This window comes from Giraffa tippelskirchi, chromosome 13 (genome assembly GCF_054371585.1).
Source record: "Giraffa tippelskirchi isolate mGirTip1 chromosome 13, T2T-mGirTip1v1.2.pri, whole genome shotgun sequence".
Lineage (NCBI taxonomy): Eukaryota > Metazoa > Chordata > Mammalia > Artiodactyla > Giraffidae > Giraffa > Giraffa tippelskirchi.
The window spans coordinates 73,139,195-73,161,388 of NC_137287.1; the positions used below are offsets into that span (position 1 = coordinate 73,139,195).

Sequence of the window (22,194 nt, forward strand, 5' to 3'; positions counted from 1 at the left end):
GCTCATACAATTAACAGCAACCTCCCCTAAACAACCCAATTTAAAAATGGGTAGAAGACCTGAATAGACGTTCTTCCAAAGAAGACATATAGATGACCAACAGGGACTTGAAAAGATACTCAGCATCACTAATCAACAGAGAAATGCAAATTAGTACTACAATGAGATAGCACCTTACACCTGTCAGGATGACTATCATCAAAAAGAACACAAGTAACAGATACTGGTGAAGATGTAGAGAAAAGAGACCGCTTGTACACTATTGATGGAAATACAAGTTGGTGCAGCTACTGCGGAAAACAGTATGGAAGTTTCTCAAAAAGCTAAAAATAGGATATATATACAAAATACCATATGACCCATCAGTTCCACTCGTGGGTATATATCAAAAAGGAAACCCATTAATTCAAAAAGAATTAACCAATGTTCATTGTTGTTGTTCAGCCGCTCAGTTGTGTCCAACTCTTTGTGACCCCATGGGCTGCAGCACACTGTCCTTCACCATCTCCCAGAGCTTACTCAAATTCATGTCCATCGAGTCAGTGATCCATCCAACCATCTCATCCTCTGTCGTCCCCCTCTCCTGCCTTCAATCCTTCCCAGCATCAGGGTCTTTTCCAATGAGTCAGCTCTTCACATGGGCCAACGTATTGGAGCTTCAGCATCAGTCCTTTCAATGAATATTCAGGGTTGATTTTCTTTAGGATTGACTGGTTTGATCTTGAAATCCAAGGGACTCTCAAGAGTCTTCTCCAGCACCACAGTTCAAAAGGATCAATTCTTCAGTGCTCAGTCTTCTTTATGGCCCAACTCTCAAATCCATACAAGACTACTGGAAAAACCATAGCTTTGAATAGATGGACCTTTGTTGGCAAAGCAATGTCTCTCCTTTTTAATATGCTGTCTCAGTTGGTCATAGCTTTTCTTCCAAGGAATAAGTGTCCAGCAGCATTATTTAAAATTGCCAAGATATGGAATCAACAGATGAATGTATCTCCTAGCCACCATGCTATACTGCTTCCACAGCATCACAGTAGCAGTGGTGTGCTGGAGTCCCGCTCCAGCTGGTCGAGGGGTCCCCAAGGGATGAACGGCGTCGGCGAAAGGAAAAGAAAGGAGACAGACAGTTTTTGATGGCCCAAGGACCATCGGTCCAAGGACAAAATCTTTATTGCTTTTAGTTTTTACTTATATAGCACATATTCTTCTACGTAATGATTCTTATGATATTTTTCTGTTCAGATCAACATCTCCTGATTCTAAGATGTGTTACAAATTTTTTCCTAATCCTTTGTCACATTTTGGTTACACGTTTACTCTGAAACCTATTTTTATTCTGCTAAAACATAGTCTATGAATCATATTATTCCATCTACTTATTCTGTACAGCCTGCTACTACAGCGAGTACAGTGTCTTGCTTCAGTGAATAAGTGCTATAGTGGTGTCTAAGGGCAAAACTTTCTCATAGTACAGCCATTGTCAGTGGTGGTTTGTTTATCAGCTACCCACATAACACAAGACTATTTCTGGCAGGGACAAGTCTTTTGCAGTTTACCTAGAAACTATTTACAATACAATTCATATATTTCTTTCTGTTTATGCTTAGATTCTAAGGGGCATAAACATCTCTAGCATCCCAATCTTTATGAGAAAAGGCAATTGGCTTAGTTTCTGTAAGGATCATTTTTCTTTTCCTTGGACTCTCGTGAACTCACTACAGAAGCCCCTTTATATCCTGCCAACAAAGAAAGAAACACAGCTAGCCACAACAAAAGCATAGAAACAGGAAGGAGTGAAGGTTCCGATCCTGGAGAGAAACCACTTCGCAGTTTCTTCTTGAGTGGTGCCATGACTTTGTCATCCGGCAGTAGATCCAGAACGGCTCCCAACATGGATGGATATGTTGCTGACGAATAGCAAGAAAAAATGGACTCTAGTGACCACTTACTGAACGTGGGAGACCATGGAAGAGGAAGGATTAAGCATGGATGTTTGGAGGGTAGTTGTTTTAGACAACCATATGGATGTTGAATAAGGCTTTCCTTGTGGCTCAGCTGGTAAAGAATCCGCCTGCAATGCAGGAGACCTGGATTTGATCCCTGAGTTGGGAAGATCCCCTGGAGAAGGGAAAGATTACCCACTCCAGTATTCTAGCCTAGAGAATTCCATGAACTGTATAGGCCATGGGGTCGCAAAGAGTCAGACACGACTGAGTGATTTTTCACACACATGGATGCTGAATACACCTTGGTTACATAAGTCTAGAGTTTAGATATCTGGGTTAAGGAAATAAATTTGAGAGTTGTAAGTAAATAGGCAGTATTTTAAATGTAATAATGAAAGTAATGTTGGAAAAAATAATTAAAGCTATAGATGTCATTTATCATAGATTTACTAAATTGTCACGCACTATGCTCAGCCCTATGGATTAGTTAATTTAAGAGGTGGGACAGATAGGAGATATTTAGTATCAGGGACCAGAAGCCCAATCGTCTCTATTCTCTGATCGGCTTTTTTAGGGAATGCTGTCTGTGACTGATGTAGTGGCAAGTGACACAGTCCTCTCTCCACCTCTAACGGGGGTTGAGACAATTGCAAGGCTCCATCAGGAGATCAGATTTCAAGCTCCAAACTGGGCCCCGCCCACGCGCGTGCGCACAAACGCCCGTTCGCAGGGGGCGGGGCCTGAGTGAGTACAAAGGCGGCCTAAATAAGCTACGCTGGGCGTTGGCAGGTAAAAGAAGCGTTGCCGAGGCCATGACAGTTTCCTCTGGCTGGCCCAGCCCAGGCCACGGATCCCGAGTGGAGAGCACGAGCACCGCTGGGCTTGCTTGCAAGCTCCCGGGCGGGACGCCCTGGCCTCTCAAGGATGGCCGAGCGAAGGTTACCCGGGCGAGCAGGACCCAAGGGTGAGAGGCCCCATTGCGGAGGGATTGGTGCGCCCTCTCCGAAGCCCTCCAGGCCCTGCCCCGAAGCCATCCAGGGTCCACCCCTTCTTCTTCAGGGTACCTGAGATTTGTCCGCCTCCCTCCTCTATTTTCTCGTTTCCTCTTTTTATGGAAGGGTCTTTAATTTCAACTCTCTGTGGTTTCCAGGCGGCCCTGTGCCCCCTTTGTCTTTAGGGGTCGCGATTCTGAGGCTCCTGAGTTCCTCCTGCGGGGCGACCATTTGATCCCCAGTGTTGAGGATACTTTCTCCATCCCAGCCTTCTCTAGGCAGATTATACCTTATAGACGTGGTTGCTGATTTCTGGCAGGAAAAAAAAAAGTTTGAGGGACCAGAGAAGTCACATTAGTCACCTTGCGGGGTCGCCGAAAGGAGGGGCTTTATGCTGCAGATGTACACAGCACACCTGGACGGTGGACCACCAAGGCATGGACTCTGGGAACCAGTTTTGTTGTTCAACTGAACACCAACAACTTTGTGAACTGTGAGAAATTTAGAGGTTATCAAGTGACTTGCTAACTTAAAGAGCCCTTCTGCCGAATCCTGCCTTGTCTAGGAACAGAAAAAAATAAAATTGGTAAAGATATGAGACATTAGCCTTACTGATGGCTCTTGGAGTTTGAAAAGTAAAAGCACTTTTAAAAGCGAGAAGGTGGTGACGGATGTTTGCACATAAAGGAGTCTGACAGTACATCAAATGCTTCTTCTGTTAGCTCTGAACCTCAGATTGTCAGGGAATTTATATCAGTTGGATTTTTCAATACCCATGTAAATCCTAATACTGTTTAATAAAATCTGATCTTTGCATAGTAGGGAGGCATTGCCATTTCCTGTGTCTCCAGATACAACTTAGTATTACAGAGGTAAAAAGTATTTCATATCAATTATTTTTTGCTACAACTATCATTAAAACTTACAAAGTGCTAAAGGTTACCAGCAGAATTCGTGCAGTCACTGAATTTCTGAGAATCACTGAAATCTTTAAGGAATTTTAAGTTGATTTTTCCTGTTTATAGTTTCATTCTCTTTTTAGTAAATAGAAAGCTGTAAGAAGACTTCGCAGGTGGCACAGTAGTAAAGGCTCCACTTGGCCTTAACGTCATAAGCATTCATCGTTATAACTGAAATACAAATTCACTTACAGGATCTACTTTATTAGGTCTGATTTTAATGTACTCCAATAGAACCATACTGAAATAGAAAAAGGAATTCAAGGAATCACGGTGAAAATTCTGGGCATTATTTTCATAAACAACTATAATATATATTGATATGTAATTACAATATTAAAATGTAATATACATATATAATATGTACTATAAAATATTATTGTTCATTGTTCAGTCACTAAGTCATGTCTGACTCTTTATGCCCTGTAGACTGCTGCACACCAGGCTTTTCTGTCCTTCACTATCTCCCAGAGTTTGCTCAAATCATGTCCATTGAATCGGTGAGGACATCCAACCATTTCATCTTCTGTTTCCCCCTTCTCCTGCTGCTGCTGCTGCTGCTAAGTCGCGTCAGTCGTGTCCGACTCTGTGCGACCCCATAGACGGCAGCCCACCAGGCTCCCCCGTCCCTGGGATTCTCCAAGCAAGAGTACTGGAGTGGGTTGCCATTTCCTTCTCCACCCCCTTCTCCACCCCCTTCTCCACCTGCCCTCAATCTTTCCCAGCATCAGGGTCTTTTCCAATGAGTCAACTCTTCACATCAGGCGGCCAAAGTATTGGAGCTTCAGCTTCAGTCCTTCCAATGAGTATTCAGGGTTGATTTCCTTTAGGATTGATTGACTGGTTTGATCTCCTTGCTGTCCAAGGGGCTCTCAAGAGTCTTCTCCAGCACCACAGTTCGAAAGCATTAATTCTTGGGCATTCAACCTTCTTTATGGTCCAACTCTCACATGCGCACATGACTACTGGAAAAACCATACACAGCTTTGATTATATGGACCTTTGTGACGCCTCTGCTTTTTAATACACTGTCTAGGCTTGTCATAGCTTTTCTTCCAAGAAGCAAGCAACTTTTAACTTCAGGCTGCAGTGATTTTGGAGCCCACTAAAATAAAATCTGCCACTGTTCCATTTTTCACCATCTATTTGCCATGAAGTGATGGGACCAGATGCCATGATCTTGGTTTTTTGAATGTTGAATTTTAACCCAGCTTTTTCACTCTCATCTTATATATAATAAATATTAAATGAATGATATTTTGGGGTAATAAGAAGTAGCTGAGAAAACAAGTGCAAGATTATGTCTTTGAAAAATTGGCTATACAAGTTTGGTGACCAGTTACTTAGACTAGAGTTGAAAATTTAATTTCAGAAACTACGTTGTTTTAAAGTCAGTGATCTCAATATTAGGACAGAGAGACAGCTTTTACCGACTGCGTAGATAGTCCATTTTCTCACATCAGAGCACAGTGACCTGAGTTACTGGACTACAGTGAGTGGCATGTTTCTGAACAGTTAAGAAAAGAAAAAGGAGGAAACCATTGCTTCCCCATAAGAAGAAAAGGAAGACTGATCTTACATTCCCTTTTTAGGGAAAAAGAGGGAGATAAAATTTTGAATATGATTAAATGAAATGATGGTAGGATACTTTGACAATCTCCTGAGCAGTTAAAAATAAGAGAGTGAGGGGTGGCTTCCCTGATGGCTCAGTGGTAAGAATCCACTTAGTGCAGGAGACACAGGTTCAATCCCTAATCTGGGAAGATCCCATGTGCCTCGGAGCAGCTAAGCTGGTGCACCACATCTATTGAGTCGCCCGGGAGCCACAATTACTAAACCTATGTGCTGCAACTACTGGAGCCTGTGCACCCTAGAGACCATGCTCTACGATAAGAGACACCACCGCAATGAGAAGCCTGCACTGCAACTGGAGAAAAGCCCACGCAGCAAAGAAGACCTAGCATAGCCAAAAACATAAATAAATAAAATTAAAAACAAAAGTAAGAAAGGGATTTCAGAAATGTGTAAACTATTATTTGAAATGCCAGAATCAGTCTGCACCATTTAGGACATCACTACAGGATTGACTTTATTTCCAAAATAGAACATGAATCCGTCTTACTTTTGGAATTGAATGCTTAAAAAGCTAACATATGTAATGGGATTCTTAACTCTAACTTTTTAAAAGTCTAGTTTGGTTCATTCTTAAAGGGGTTTCCAAAACTGTCACTACTATGTTATCTAATGAACTTTTTTTTAAACATCCTTCAGAAATAATTGGTAAGAAGAAGACCTCTGTAGCCATGGCTAGTTCTGACATGAAACCAAAATCAATAAGTCATGCCAAAAAATGGTCAGAAGAGATAGAAAATCTGTACAGATTTCAACAAGCAGGATATCGAGATGAAATTGAATATAAACAAGTGAAGCAAGTTTCTATGGTAAGATTTATGCCTCTACAAATCTGAACTCAAAATGAATTTGTTTGAGGGTGAAAAGCACTAAAAAAATAAAAACAAACAGAAAACCCACCACCAGCAAAGCACTAGAGAATACTGAAAGGGAATTCTACCCCAACCCCCTGATTTTATTGATAAAGAGACTAAGGTTCAGAAGAATGATTTTCAGGTAGACTGCAGGAAGAGGTCTCAGCACAGAAACATTAAGGATTTTCTGCCTTTTACTGAGCAACTGTGTTGTGCCAGACAAATCCTTTATGGTAGGCCATAAAAGCCGGAGTCTCTTTTTCTCACTAGGGTGAGAGTTCTGATAAGATAAGTTCTCTTATCAGATATTCAGTTTGTTTCCTTCCTGTATTTTTTTATTTCAACTGCAAATTATATGCTTAGTCTCTCAGTCATGTCTGACTCTTTGCAACGCATGGACTGTAGCCTTCCAGGCTTCTCTGTCCATGGGGATTCTCCAGGCAAAAATACTGGAGTGGGTTGCCATGCCCTCCTCCAGGGGATCTTCCCAACCCAGGGATCAAACTGGGTCTCCTGCATTGCAGGTGGATTCTTTACCAGCTGAGCTACCAAATTCTGCCTTAGGCAGCAAAATCTCCTGACTTTGGCTGTATACTCCAGGCTTTCTTGAGACAGTAGAGACATGGTTTTGCTTTTCAAAGACTTGACAAAATATAGATATGGCCCTAGTTTGTAATGTGTTTTTTAAAATTCATTTATTCTACTGAACATGGGGAGACTGAGTTTTGAGGAATATTATAGAATATGATATAGTATTCATAAAGGTATTTTAGGTTTTAGAGTTGATATTACCACAAAGTGTTTATTATTAACTTTGTTTATTTTTAAATTGTTTTATTTTTTATTATTAACTCACTGTTTTTCAGAGACTCATTCGTGGGCAGGTTTTTCAGATCCCCTTATTCTTTTGCTTTCTTCATTCCACTTGTTGATCTCTACTCAACATTTCCTAAAAAACTAGACAGAAAAGAAGGATGAAGGCGACACAGAGCTAAAATGTAGTAGACTCTTTCGTTTAATGGACATTAACTTAATAGCGATTATTAGCAGTGATAAGGTATAAAATTAAAAATACTGATCAAATGAGGATTTGACTGATGACTGTGACCTTCCGATATCAATTTTTTCAATTCTAGTAGCATTTTACACTTTGGTCCACATTACCAAAAGGGAGTTTTCATTATTATCTGTGGCTCTTAAATAGGCAAAACACAAGCATTAGCATTCTACTACAGGTCAGAAATAAGCTCCATATACCTTGCCTTCAGACTGGGATGCCCCTGAAAGGTGTATAAGACCCAGGGACATACAGGCACTCCCTCACCTACACCACCATTCCAGAAACTGTTGGGACTGAGCTCAGAGATGAGATCAGATTTAAGGGAACACGAAGAACACCTTTAAAGAGGAAGTCCCCGAAAAGCACCTGAGGGATGCAGTGGGCTGTGGAGGATGGATAGGATGATAACCAAAGTCTTGCCTTGATTGGCAGTGGTCTGAAGGGCTTGAGTGATGGTCTTTGTTCTCATCTAAAGTATATGTCCTTATAGACACTATCAGTACTTACTGATTTCCTGCCCAAAGAGAGCTGACTTGAGGACTATATCAACCCCCCACCCCCACCCCGGCGCAACCCCGTCCCCACTACCATTCTCTAAGGAATGAAGTTTTCCTAGGTTGAATGGGAGTGATGGGTAGAAAGCCAAGAAGCAAAAATTATGAAACAGCAAAGGGTTATAGAAGGAAAAAAGCCTAGAAGTTGATGAGACAAAACCAATATAGCTACTTGGAGGCCCCTCCTGATTTCCAGGGACAAGGCAGCTGGAAGCAGGACCTTGGTCCTTGTCTTCCTTGAAGAAAAATTCAGCAGAGAGAAAGAGAGACTGTAAAGCACATAGAGTGTTTATTGGAAGCAAAGAACCTGTAGAGGAACACCCGGGCAGGCTCAGAGTAAGCTGTACCCAGTAGGGGTAGCTTAGATCGCTGATATGCGGAGCAGTCACCTGGGTTATCTCTGACTAGCCATCTTGTTTGTGCCCACATTTGGTCTGACTCAAGGTCCTTTGTAGTGGATGTGTGTGCATCTCTCAGCCAAGATGGATTCCAACGCAAAGGTGTCTGGGAAGTTGGCAGGACATACTGTGAGCTGGTGCCTCCTCCCTCTTTTGTCTCCTGAGACTGACGACCTCCTCTGTGCATGTGTCCAGCTGGGAAATCCCCTTGACCACAAGAGTGAGAAAAGTGTGGTCGCTTTGTCTTCTGCCCCAGTCAGAGCTCTCGTCCTGCTGGTCTCTTACCTCAAAGAGTCAGCAGAAGTGGCCGCAGCTGCTCAGCCTGGGCCCCCCGTCTCCCTCCTCACTCCACATGAAGTGCTGTGAGTAATTCTAAAGCAGAAGCAGTCTACTGCTCCTTCACTGAATGAGGTGGTTGGGGGACCCTCGCAAATGAGAGAGCCTGCTGTTGGCCCCAAGAGGAAGAGAGCGGTAATGATGTCTTGAGAACTTCTTCCTTTCTCCGCTGAGGGTAATGGAAACCACGAGGTCAAGCAGGCTTGACCTAAGTGAGGGAAAACATCGCTTTTCTCTGTGATGTATCTGTCAGAGAGCCTGCCAGCGTTCATCAGATAGGCTGCTACCCATTCTTGCTAACTCCTAAATAAATGAGATGACAGGAGAAAGCAAAAATACGTTGTTAGAAAATAAAAGATGTACATTCATTTATATTCGTGAAGCTTTTGTACTCCAGTTTGGAAGTTGTGATTTATAAGTCTGGAGAATGTGTAGCTGCCAGTAGAGATGATGTTGAAGAACAGGACTTGGTTTTGAATGCCATGAACACAAAATCCAAATAATTGGGTTTTGACAGTGATGGAGTAGACATCACACCATCCAGAAGCAACATATATAACCAGAGCAGAAATGCACTGACCTGAGCAAGAAGGTACAATGTGAATTCACAGAGGAAGGGGAAAAAAAGGTCCAAACTGGATCAAGCCAAACAATCAAGTAAGCAAACCAATATGGCAAATGAGAAAGACTAACGGGGAGAAGCTAAGAAGAGGTTGCTGAAGACTCTGTTCATGACCTCAAATATCTATGAAAAGTTGAGTTTCAAGGTGTGCACTTGAAATATGGACATGAAATACACATTCACCTTTAGAGACATCCAGTCTAGCTTCTTCCTGTTGCCTGGGCCTAGCCCTAATTCCCTTCTTAGGTATTATTTTCAGAAGTTAGTAAGTAATAATGCCTAAAATAGTTTGTAAATATAAGAAGAATAAATTTAGATTATTCTGAATGTTTTATCTTGGCTACAGAGTAGAAATTTAAATCTAGAAATTGGGATCTAGGGAGAAGCATTGAACTAGTTGTCCTTCAGTATAAGGTTACAATGTAAGACAAGTGTGTTGTATGTGTGTTTTTTATGTGTGTGTGTGTGTGTGTATGTGTCTACAAGTGTAAGAGATCGCTAAGAGCTCAAGTATTTTTTAATTTTGTGCTTTCATTGTTTGATGCGACTTGCACTTTTAAATGTTTGATAATGAACAGTTATATAAAAGGACCATTACAATATTTGTGTTTTGGTTTTGGATGTACAGGTAGATCGTTGGCCAGAGACAGGATATGTGAAGAAGCTTCAGAGAAGGGACAATACTTTCTATTACTACAACAAACAGAGGGAGTGCGACGACAAAGAAGTCCACAAAGTGAAAATTTATGCTTACTAGCCTTTCTTCTCAGTATTACTTGTCATGATCTTTTTTAAAAAATTCATTGTTTCATTTGATCATGTAAGTGTCATTTTGCAAAATACTCCCAAGTGCAGACTCCGATGGAATGTTTTGAGACACCAAAAGTTGGTCTCTGGTAATCATCTCCTTCTGTTCTGAAATATGACTGCAGTAGCATGCCACTGATGCCCGCCACAGTCTGGTTCTTCCTGTTTTAACTGTGGCAACATTAACAGCTGTGCAGGGGAAGAGAAAGCCCCCCAGGAAACCATTCAAGTGGTTGTGTAGAGGTTACGCCCATCCCCAGCCCCCCAGCCTTTACCACTTTACTAGACCATCGCTTTGAACTGCCAGATCTGCATTTTGTGGCCCAGGAGCTTTCTCTGGCCTCTAGATTCCTTTGCTTTTCACTGAATTGATTGAAAATGCCAAGAAATGATGGTGCCTGGGGCAGAGAGGTGCCAGCCACCTGCTTCCTCTAGAGGAACGTTAATCTCCTGAGGTTAATCTCCAGTCACATACCACAGTATCTCACTGGATGACATAGGCAATTGGTTATCTCCCTTCTTCATCCCTTCTCCAACTGCCCTGCTGGTCCTCTCCCTCTGAGTCACTTCCTTGGACTTGAAACCTTGTCCTGGGTCAACTTCTGGGTCACTCTTGCATCACCACCACAGAAAATATCTTCCAGTGCTTCCTTTAGTCACTGCAGAAATAGCCCAAGAACAAGGAAGGCTATTAGTCTGGGAGACTTAAGAAGTGCCCCCAGATCAGTGAGTCCTGAGGACTTTGAAATTAAATAGAAGAAAGATAGCCTTTTATTGTAAATTTGTGTCACTGGGCTTTCCTAGTGGCTCAGCTGGTAAAGAATCCACCTGAAATGCAGGACACCTGGGTTTGATTCCTGGGTCGGGAAGATCCCATGAAGCAGGGCATGGCAACCCACTCAAGTATTCTTGCCTGGGATCCCCTGGACAGAGGAGCCTGGTGGGCTACAGTCCCTGGGGTCGCAAAAGAGTCATACACAAATAAAGCAACTTAGCATGTGTGCATGCACAAGACTTATTTGTCCCCACTGATAAGTTCTGACCATTAAATAGATTTCACGTTATGAGCTTGGTAGCTTACAGGTGAACGATGTTGGATACCTTGGATCTCTGAAGAAGATTTAGCTTGGGGCCAGGGAGCAGGCTTGATCACTCAAGAGCTTATATGTGGCAATGTTTTCTTAAAGTATAAAAAGGGACAGAGAAACTTCTGACATAGACATCAGAAGGGGGATGGAGAGTGCCCCCCTTTCTAGTCTTAGCAAGGGAGCTATATACTTTTTCATTTGGTTATTACAGTAAATAAAAAGAATGTCTCAAAATTGTAAAGGTCTTACCAGACCCACTCCCATAATATACATTTTAAGATGACAGGATTAGTCAGAAGGTTCTCAAGAAGGAAAAACATGTCCTCAAGCAGGATCACAATGTTATATTAACTAAGACAAAGCAATGTAGAAAAAAAAAAGTGTCCTTTTCTCCTCCTTGAGAACTCCAGACTCCTATCTCCCCATCGGGGACCCCAGACTTCTTGTCAACCTACCCAGGAACTGACTCTCTCAAGCTCATATTTATCAGTTCATTCAACTCCAGGTCTCATTTCCCAGAACTATGTGTCCTCATGAGGCTCCATTAGTTTTCCTTAAATTTGTGCCTTTTCAGAACGAACACATGATGGAAAGGATAAATAGACTGGCAATCCTCTTGTATGCCTTTCACATGCTGTCTGGTGTCATCTTTTTTACCACTTGTTTCAAGTCATTTTTCTGTACCTCTCTGGTCAGAATCACAGTCTATCATTTTTGAGATTTGACAGACTACTCAGTGCTGAGCACAGGAGGTCTTCTGAACCTAATCATGCTTTTAAAAAAATTTACCATGGTAGAATAATTGACCACAAAGACAGCCACATCCTTAACCCTGGAACCTGTGGGTATAGCACCTTACCTGGCTAAAGAAACACTGCAGATGTGATTAAATAGAGAACTTGATATATGGACATTAACCTGGAAAACCTCAGCAGACCCTGTGAAATCACCCAGGTCCTTAAAGAGGGAAGCAGGCAAGTCAGAGTCAGAGGAGATGTGATGAAGGAAGCAGAGGTCTGAGAGAGGTAAGGCAGAAGCCAAAAGCCAAAAGCCAAAAAAAAAAAAAAAACACATAAAGCCCCTAGAAGCTAGAAAAGGCCAAAAATTGATATTCCCCTCCTAGAGTCTCCGAAAGAAACACAGCTCTGCAAACCACTTGGTTTTGCCAAATAAGACCCCTTTTAGACTTCTGGTTTCTAGTTCTGTAAGAGAATAAACTCATGTTGTTCTACACGCCTGTTTATGGTGATTTATTATAGCAGCATCAGGAAACAGACATTGACACAGCATAGATAAAGCCAGTACCATAGTCTTGAACCACCCATGGCCTGCCATTTCTGACATTTTGTTTCAAGTTAAGGTTCAATACAAGGGGGACTTCCCTGGTGGTCTAGGGGTTAAGGCTCTGCCTTTCAATGCAGGAGTCGTGGGTTAGATCCCTGGTTGGAGAAATCAGATCCCACATGACTTCAAAAAGTTTGGAGTGAGGCCAAACTTTTTTTAAAAATTCAATCCAAAGAAGTTGCAGTTTTTATCTGGAATGCTCTTAGTAATTAGCTTGAATGTTGTAACTGCCACAGTACCTCTGCAGCAAGACTCACTTCACAAACATAGCCCTAGGGACCATGATATGCAGTTTTGGTTCACAGAGTCCACATAACTGGCACTTTCCCATATTCCTTATGTAAGCTCAGATGGTGCCAATCTTCCTTAGCAAATGGGTAAGCCACCTTCTTCTTGGCCACTCTTCATAAGTGCTGGTACCAGCTGGCCACCATGGTGCTAGAGAGCAGTGTTTGCAATCAATCACTCATAGTAGGGTACCTGTTCTATAGTGGGACTCGGCCCACAGGCCTTGGTCGGTGGTGGAAACTGCCTCCCTGCCAAGAGAAGCCCAGTCCTGTTCCGTGATGGGCAGTGGGGAATAGTTGTTCTAACACACAGTTGCCAGTTTCAGCCTGAAGCTGCAAGAGGGCCAGACGGTGCAGCTGTGGTCCAGCATCCCCGGTAGGAATGAGCATTGTGGGGGGATCTTTCTCTCTTGGGAACCAGAGACCTGTTTGGTTTCTGCCATTAAATTATACTCGGTGATACCTGTCAAGAAGCTGCTGATTGGAATATTACTCAGCCGTAAAAAAGGAACAAACTTGGGTCATTTAAAATACTTAGTAGTATAATATGAATTTAAGGTTTTCAGGTTTTTTTGTAGCATTATGTTGGTTGAACACTAGGCCAATTGACTTGTTTTTCAGGACCAATATCACATGTGGCTCAGTGGTAAAGAATCAGCCTGCAATGCAGATGATGCAAGGAGACTTGGATTTGATCCCTGGGTCAGGACAATCCTCTGGAGAAGAAAATGGCAACCCACTTCAGTATTCTTGCCTGGAAAATCCATGGACAGAGGAGTCTGGCGGGCTACAGTCCTAGGGTGGCAAAGAGTCAGACACAACTTAGCAACTAAACAGCAGCAGTGGGAATCTGCTATATAAAAAAGGGAGCCCAGCCTGGTGTCTTGTGATGATCTGGAGGAGTGGTGCTGGGGAGGGGACGGAGGCTCAAAAGGGAGGCGGTGTATATATATTAATTATGACTCATTTGCACTGTTGTTTGGCAGAAACCAGGATATTGTAAAGCAACTATCCTCCAATCAAATAAAGAGAAAAACAAATACCATATATTAATATTAACACATATAGGTGGAATCTAGAAAAATGGTACAGATGAACCTATTTCCAGGGCAGGAATAGAGACACAGACATAGAGAATGGACATGTGAACATGGTAGGGGAAGGGGAGGGTGGGATGAACTGATAGACTGGGATTGACATATAGACACTACCATGCATAAATAGATAGCTAGTAAGCTGATCATAGCACAGGGAGCTCAGCCCAGTGTTGTGTGGCAACCTAGAGGAATGGGATGGGGGGATGGTGGGAGAGAGGATGAAAGAGGGAGAGGATATGTGTATACATATAGGTGATTCACTTTGTTGTACAGCAGAAACCAACACAACATTGTAAAGCAATTATCCTCCAATAAAAATAAAGTTAAGTTTTAAAAATGAAAGAGCACATGTGGATGAGTTACATATGAAATGTGCTTCTTCCTGACTTATATGTCAAATCAGAAATGCTGAAAACCACTGCTTGGGCCCAGTCAGCCACACTCCAATTTTAATCAGGGTCCTCCAGAGAGATCACCATCTGGGGCCCAGATTCTCAGACATAACCCCATTAGGCCAGTTAGAGCAGATGCTTGGAACTCTTTAACTGCAACCTCCATGCCCTTCTCTTTATAGAATGTGATAGAATAGAATAAACCAAAAGGCTGACTCTCCCTGGAATGTCAGGGAAACTCCTGCCTAACCGCATGAGTTGGGACAATGGTCTTTTTCTGTCCTGACTTGAAGTGAAATGTCAGCTCTTCTTAGACCCTGAGCTTGCTGGTTTTCAGACTGAAAGTTATACCATTCACTTCCCTGGGTTTCCAGCTTGCGGACTGTAGTGCTTGGGACTTGTCAGGGTCCCTAGACACCTGAGTCAACCCCTTGTAGGATATTCTTTATATTTCCTGTTGGTCCTATTTCTTCGAAGAGCCCTGACTAATACAACCTTCCCACCAGGGACCCACCATCCAGTCAAGGAGATAAACTCATGATGAACCGACTAACAGGGCCCAGAAGCACATCGTTTGATGCCAAAGCATGGGTAGAAAAGAAAAATGAATACTGTGGACTGCAGAAATTAGAAGCTTTTTAGAGAGTTTGGGACATGAGCTGAATCTTGAAGGACTAAAATCTGATCAGAATAGATCTAGTCATAGGTACAGAATGCCCAAACCTGTAATAGGTACTTTCTGTACCTGCACGTAAGTCTTGCCAAATATATTTCAAATTGGGTTAGGTGGCTCCTTGGGGAACAGCAATAACAGCTTATTCATGTTTGTGCCCAAGGCACTGTTGTGTGGCAAATATTCAGTATTTGTTAAATGAATAAAGAAAGGGTGATACCAACAGAACTATTGGCATATTGAGAAATGCCACTGCTGAGAGATTTATGTGGACAAAGATGATGTAAGTAAATCCAACAGGGTTCATTTCTATACAGGAGAACATGCAATCAGGTTGTACAGCAGTGACAGGTCTACAACTGGCAGACAACTTTCTGGACTAAAGATGACTCCAGCAAGCACTCAGCTATGGATGATAATACTTGAGTAGCTGAGGATTACCATGAATATGGAGGAGGGTCATTCTCTTTCTGTCTCCAGCCTCATCTTCCTAGAGCACTTGTGAACGTGCCTTTTACACTATGTTGGCAACCCTGCCACCTGGACCAAGTGCCCTTCTTCCATCCCAGGGTCTGTGCACATCCTCACAACCTCAGCCCTGCCCACAGGCTTTGCTGAACCCAGTGTTGAGGCATGGTTCCTCCCTTCTTTGTAGCTCTAGGAGTTGGGCTCACAAGCTCTCAGAGGAGCTCTGAGACTCATCAGCAGTGTGGATCACCCCACAGTTTTATCAGGGGCACAATAAAAATCCTAAAGATAGACAGGAAGGATCATTGAGTGGCCCAAAGAGTCTTCCTATGGTTTATTTACGGACTTGTTTCCTCGTGATTATCTTAATTGAAAGGGAATCAGAAACAAGCCTGCCTTCTTTTGCTTTGGTATGAGTGGCTCTTCAGGGACTTATTAATACATCATTTTAATGTTACCCCAAAAATGTGTTCCTGTTTTCCTCTAAGAAACATTCATTTGTCCAGGTCCCACAGTTGAGGATCAGTTTACTTTAATTTATATTTTAAGCTCGGAGAAGGCAATGGCACCCCACTCCAGTACTCTTGCCTGGAAAATCCCATGGATGAAGGAGCCTGGTAGGCTACAGTCCATGGGGTCGCTAAGAGTCAGACACGACTGAGCGACTTCACTTTCACTTTTCCCTTTCATGCACTGGAGAAGGAAATGGCAACCCACTCCAGTGTTCTTGCCTGCAGAATCCCAGGGACGGTGGAGCCTGGTGGGCTGCCGTCAATGGGGTCGCACAGAGTCGGACACGACTGAAGCGATTTAGCAGCAGCAGCATATTTTAAGCTCAAAAATGTAATTTTTAAACTGAGATACAATTGATTTATAATAATATGCCAATCTTCACTATACAGCAAAGTGACTCAGTTATGCACATACATACATACATTTTAAAAATTCTTTCCCATTATGGTTTATCCCAGGAAACTAGATATAGTTCCCTGTTCTGTACAGTAGGATCTTGTCATTTATCTAAATGTAATAGTTTGCACCTACCAGCCTCAAACTCGCACTCCATCCCTCTCCCTTTTCCACTCCCTCTTGGCAACCACACATCCGTTCTGTCTGTGAGTCTATTTCTGTTTTGTAGACAGGTTCATTTGCACCATATTTTAGATTTCATATGTAAGTGATATCACACAATATTTGTCTTTCTCTTTCTGACTACCTCACTTAACATGAGAATCTCTAGTTGCATCCGTGTTGCTGCAAATGGCCTTACTTCATTCTTTTATTGACTGAGTAGTACTCCACTGCATGTATGGACCACATATTTATCCCTTGATCTGTCAATGGATGTATAGATTGTTTCCATGTCTTGGCTATTGGGGTGCATGTATCTTTTTGAATTATAGTTTTGTCTGGATATATGCCTAGAAGCGGGATTGCTGCATCACATGGTAGCTCGATTTTTAGTGTTTTAGTGTTTTGAGGAGCCTCCATTCTGTTCTCCATAGTGGCTGCACCAAAAATGTAGGAGTGTTCTGAGAGTCAATTTAGATTCCATGATCTTCCTTGCCCAAGTCCTATTGATTCCTCCCAAACAGGACATTTCTCCAAGCTCCCCAGAAGTTCTGTGTCCGTGTTGCCACTCTAGGCACCTACTCTTTCAGCATCGTCACAGCAACTTCCATACTGATCTCTCTTGCCCCTTCCAGCCTCCTCTCTTGCCCCTTCCAGCCCATCATCCTTACCATAGCCAGAGTGAACTTTCAAAACCGCAAACACTTGGAAATTCTCTATCATTCTTAGGATGAAGTATAAATGCTACACAAAGTTCTCCATGGACCTTCATAACCTTGTTACTGCTTTTTAAATTTCTATTGGAATATAGTTGCTTTACTTTTAAGCGGCCAAGAAGTTAGCAGCACTTTATGTATCCCCACAGGGCTAGAGAGGGAAAAGTTGGAAAATGCAGGTCCCTCAGTCGTGTCTGACTCTTTGCTACCCCATGGACTATATGGTCCATGGAATTCTCCAGGCCAGAATGCTGGAGTGGGTTGCCATTTCCTTCTCCAGGGGATCTTCTGACTCAGGGATCAAGCCCAGGTCACCTGTACTGCAAACAGATTCTTTACCAACTGAGCCACTAGTGGATGAATGAATGAATAATACGAATACTAAACACACTACTAAGAATACTACTAATGACTAATAATTAACAAAAGTTGTTACAACTTAAATAGAGCCCTATGATACAAATGTAGGAACAATTTATTACCAGAATAAACTGGATCCATTGGAAAATGGAATGCGAGTGGATTTCAAAATGGAAACTTGCAATAAACTTCTTTTTCTCTTTTCATTTGAAACTGATACATGTTTATTAAACAATATTTAGGGACTTCCCCAGTGGTCTAGTGGTTAAGAATCCATCTGCCCATGCAGAGGACATGGGTTCAGTCCCTGGTCTGGGAAGATCTCACATGTCGTGGGGCAACTCAGGCTGTGTGCCACTATTATTGACCCCATGCGCTCTAAAGCCTGTGAGCTGCAACAAGAGAAGGTAACCACGCTGAGAAGCCATGCACCATAATAAGACAGTAGTCCCTGCTCTCTGCAACTAGAGTGCCGGAGTCCCGCTCCAGCTGGTCCAGGGGCCCCCAAGGGATGAACGGCGTCAGTGAAAGGAAAAGAAAGGAGACAGAGAGGTTTTTGATGGTCCAAGGACCCCTGGTCCAAGGACCATAATCTTTATTGCTTTAGTCTCTATTTATATAGCACATGTTCTTCTACGTAATGATTCTTACAATATTTTTCTGTTCAGATCAACATATCCTGATTCTAAGATGTGTTACAAGTTCTTTCCTAATCCTTTGTCACATTTTGGTTACATGTTTACCCCAAAACCTATTTTTATTCTACTAAAACATAGTCTATGAATCATATTATTCCATCTACTTATTCTGTACAGCCTGCTACTACAGCAAATACAGCGTCTTGCTTCAGTGAATAAGTACTAGAGCGGTGTCTAAGGGCAAAACTTTCTCATAGTACAGCCATTGTCAGCGGTGGCTTGTTTATCATCTACCCACATACCACAAGACTATTTCTGGCAGGGGCAAGTCTTTTGCAGTTTACCTAGAAACTATTTACAATACAATTCATATATTTCTTTCTGTTTATGCTTAGATTCTAAGGGGCACAAATATCTCTAGCATCCCTATCTTTATGAGAAAAAGCAATTGGCTTAGTTTCTGTAATTTTCCCTGATACATGACCCAAGTTTTCCAGTCATCAATAACAATCTCCTCATGAGGCCAGGTCACAATAGGCTTAGGGCTTGTTTTCCAAATGATCATGGCCTTATTCCCTGGCTGAATGTTAGGGACCCACCAGTCAGGGGCCTCAGTAGGTTTAATCATTTTTGGAATGTTTCTCTGGGGCAAGGGATCATTTTTCTTTTTCCTAGACTCTCATGACCTCATCATGGAAGCCCCTACATCTCCAGCCATCAAAGAATGAAACAGAGTTAGCCACAACAAAAGTGTAGAAACAGGAAGGAGGGAAGGTTCCGATCCTGGAGAGAAACCTCTTTGCAGTTTCTTCTTGATTGGTGCCGTGACTTTGTCATCCAGCAGTAGATCCAGAACGGCTCCTAACACTAGAGAACACCCTCACATGGCAACGAAGACCCAGCACAGCCATAAATAAAGACATAATATAAAAAATAAAATAAACAACATTTAGGAAATTATTTTGAGTAGGAAAAGTTAAGTCACCTATGTTTTCGTGCTCAAATGCAAGATATGTTACAAGGTTCATAATATATGGTATTTCTTTCTAATCAAAAGGACAAAAGCTAAAATTTGAGACTCACAAATTCTCATCATAACCCTGTATGGCACAGAGAGATTCAGTAACTGGCTCCAGGACACAGAGCTGGTTAAAGGGTAGAGTCAGAACATGAACCAGAAACCTTGGCTTCAAAGCCCTCACCATACCTTTCTATTCATTCTAAATGATAGCTACCTAGACTTTTTCAATTGAAGAAAAGTTATTTTAAGTTTGTTTAATTTATCTTGTTATTTTATATCTTTCACAGGATGAATTTCAGTGGTTTACAAAGTTCCTTTTGTTACTGCACATAATCTATAAAACAAGGATGAAAACAGTTGAATGAAAACTGCCATGAGGGCCATGTGGATCTTGCTCAGCATCTTTCCCATGTTGCCTTATTGCCCAGACATTAACAGGCAGTTTCCAGAAATCTTAGCATGATGCTCAACAAGAACACAAATATACTCTGCAAGTGAAATGATCCCAACAGAGAAATTTATGACTTGCTCTTCAAAATGCCAGATGCATTAGGCTTCTCACTATTGCCATTTCTGGCAGAAGAAGGGATTTTTGAAGTGGTTCTCAGAAGGTAGGTCAGTATATTCTTAAATTCAGAGAAACGGAAACTAAATCCCACTCTACCTCTCTATCTTGTGTGAAAAACAGATTTCTTCATTCTGATCTATCAAGGAAGGAACGTACTGATTTCATTGTGCAATTTTCATGACTTTGGATTTCAGATTTAGCAGGAATAATTGCTAGAACTCGGTGGTTCCTTAATTTTTAAGGTTCATAAATTCAGATTTCTAGACATGCTTAATCAAGATAATGGGTGATAGAAAAGGCCAAGTCCTTTCATGAGTAAAAGTCTAGGTATATAGAGGCATGACAGTCTCCTTTCTTTATTAATAACATATGCATAGAAAGAAAGAGGTAGAGAATGAGGAAGAAAAGAAGAGAAGGGGAGGGGAGGGAGAGGTGTGGAGATAGTAAAGGAGAAAGACAGACAGACAGGGGCTGGTAAGGGGGATGCCTGAAGAAAGATACTGGAGGTGGGAGCCTGCTGGCTCTTTGACAAAGCCCATGAACAGCCCTCTCTGTTAAGTTTTCTAACTCAAAGAAGGTTGTCTCTCCCAGTAATCCTTATGTGGAACTGCAGTGGAGAAAGAGGTGAAGACATTTTTATAGGAGCCAAAGAAACATTTAGGAAAAGAGGGCAGCCTCCACCCTTTTTGAAGTTCAGCATTATTAGAACTTCTTTGATGGGCAAGGAACTCCAAAAGAAGATGCAGTGACGGGAGAAAGTCAAGGCCACTCTGGGGTCTAAGGGTGATGACGGAAACCTAGCCCCTGGCAGAGTGCACTGAGGCTGGAAGCAGTCTGTGGACCTGCCATCTTGATCTTGCAGATACTGTCCACCATAGACTAATGAGTCGTCATCTTGGGAGTCCACCTTGGGTACCACTGTGGCCATTGCTGAAATTGCAGGGTATCTGAGACTGTAGAATCTGTTTCCCAGTGGGAAGCCCTGAGAGTTAAAAGGTTAAGGTCCTTCACTGAACTTCCCAAAAGTAGTAGCTGAGTAGGAGCCAGGAGGAAAAGCAGCAAGGGAAAGCACCAGGCTGGGAACATGGAAAAGCAACAGGAGAGAAAAAAAAGGCCACAGACCAGAGAAAGCATGGTCTCTTAGGTCAGTGACATTCCAAATTCTGGGAACAGCACCAACTACATCATCTTTGGTGTCTACTTTTTCTTCCCCTTCAAAAGTGTCTTATCTTTTCTTTCTGTGGGGCTGTGTTGGGACCCCAGGAGGAAGTGCAGAGGTAGAACTGCCCCTGTGGGATGGAAGGAACACGAGCACATTGCATCCCTGGTGGCACTAGTGGTAAAGAACCCATCTGCCAATACAGGAGACTTAAGAGCCACAGGTTCAATCTCTGGGTTGGGAAGATCCCCAGGAAGAGGGCATGGCAACTCATTCCAGTATTCTTGCCTGGAGAATCCCATGGACAGAGGAGCCTGGAGGGCTCCAGTCCATAGCGTCACAAAGAGTTGGACACAACAGAAACGACTTAGCATGCACACATGCATACCATTTTCCAACTTGGAAAGTCATGAAATCGAAGAATGTTAGAGCTAACACACGCCTCCGAGACCGCATGGCCCAGCACCCCTTCCTTTGCTGTTCATACCATCCTCAGATCTCACACCCATCCAAGTAAGGCAGTGGGGGGAATCCAGGCCCACAGAAGTATGTGGTTTGCCCATGGCCTCAGGGTGGCCTAGATGCTACAAGAAGCTGAAACTCCTGCTCACCACAGTGGTGTCGGCTGGGCGGAGGAGGCCACTAGGAAACACTGCAGGTGGACATTTTCAGAGGCTGGTCCAGAGGCTGTTTAACTGTACATTTAAGTCACATTCCTGTCTATTTAATTATGGTCTCAGCTCTTTCCTGAGATGTCAGATCCCCTAAGAATTATGATTAGAAAGAGCGATACATGGGACTTCCTTCACGGTCCAGTAGCTAAGACTCTGTGCTCCCAATGCAGGGAGCCTGGGGTTCAATCCCTGGTCAAGGAACTAGAGCCACAACTAAAAGATCCTATACGTGTTGTAACTAAGACCCACTGCAGCCAAATAAATAGATAAATAAAAATAAATATTTTTTAAAAGAAAAAAAGAAAGAGCGATACGTTACTAGCTGTCATTGTGACTGTTTGGGAGTTCTACACAGGAAGACATCATACCCTGGTGGCCTCTTCAACAAGACACAACTCATTTCTCCTGAGCTCTCCACGGATGGTGGAGAAGCTGAGTGGGACAAAGAAATGGTGTGAGAGTCCAGCAAGCCCGAAGC

The 22,194-nt window shown here is 42.6% G+C and overlaps 1 protein-coding gene across 3 annotated transcripts; it reads left to right on the top strand.

Annotated features, from left to right (window-relative positions):
* Window positions 1-2,672: 2,672 nt before the first annotated feature.
* Window positions 2,673-10,167, top strand: MEIG1 (meiosis/spermiogenesis associated 1). 3 transcript variants are annotated; one of them, XM_081553412.1, is made up of 3 exons: window positions 2,673-2,735; window positions 6,169-6,338; window positions 9,982-10,167. In XM_081553412.1, the coding sequence occupies exons 2-3, from the start codon at window positions 6,201-6,203 to the stop codon at window positions 10,108-10,110; spliced, it is 267 nt and encodes an 88-aa protein (XP_081409538.1). In that variant the 5' UTR covers window positions 2,673-2,735; window positions 6,169-6,200; the 3' UTR covers window positions 10,111-10,167. The 3 variants fall into 3 exon arrangements, with proteins under 3 accessions (XP_081409538.1, XP_081409536.1, XP_081409537.1); XM_081553410.1 differs by having other exon boundaries at window positions 2,725-3,006; XM_081553411.1 differs by having other exon boundaries at window positions 2,725-2,910.
* Window positions 10,168-22,194: the final 12,027 nt, after the last annotated feature.

Bases quoted from the DNA above. Each gene is read 5' to 3' on its own strand.
- MEIG1 (XM_081553410.1), top strand. From the start codon at position 2,871: ATGGCCGAGCGAAGGTTACCCGGGCGAGCAGGACCCAAGGGTGAGAGG. The intron at 3,007-6,168 runs GTACCTGAGATT...AACATCCTTCAG, and splicing joins TCCACCCCTTCTTCTTCAGG to AAATAATTGGTAAGAAGAAG. The intron at 6,339-9,981 runs GTAAGATTTATG...TTGGATGTACAG, and splicing joins AAGTGAAGCAAGTTTCTATG to GTAGATCGTTGGCCAGAGAC.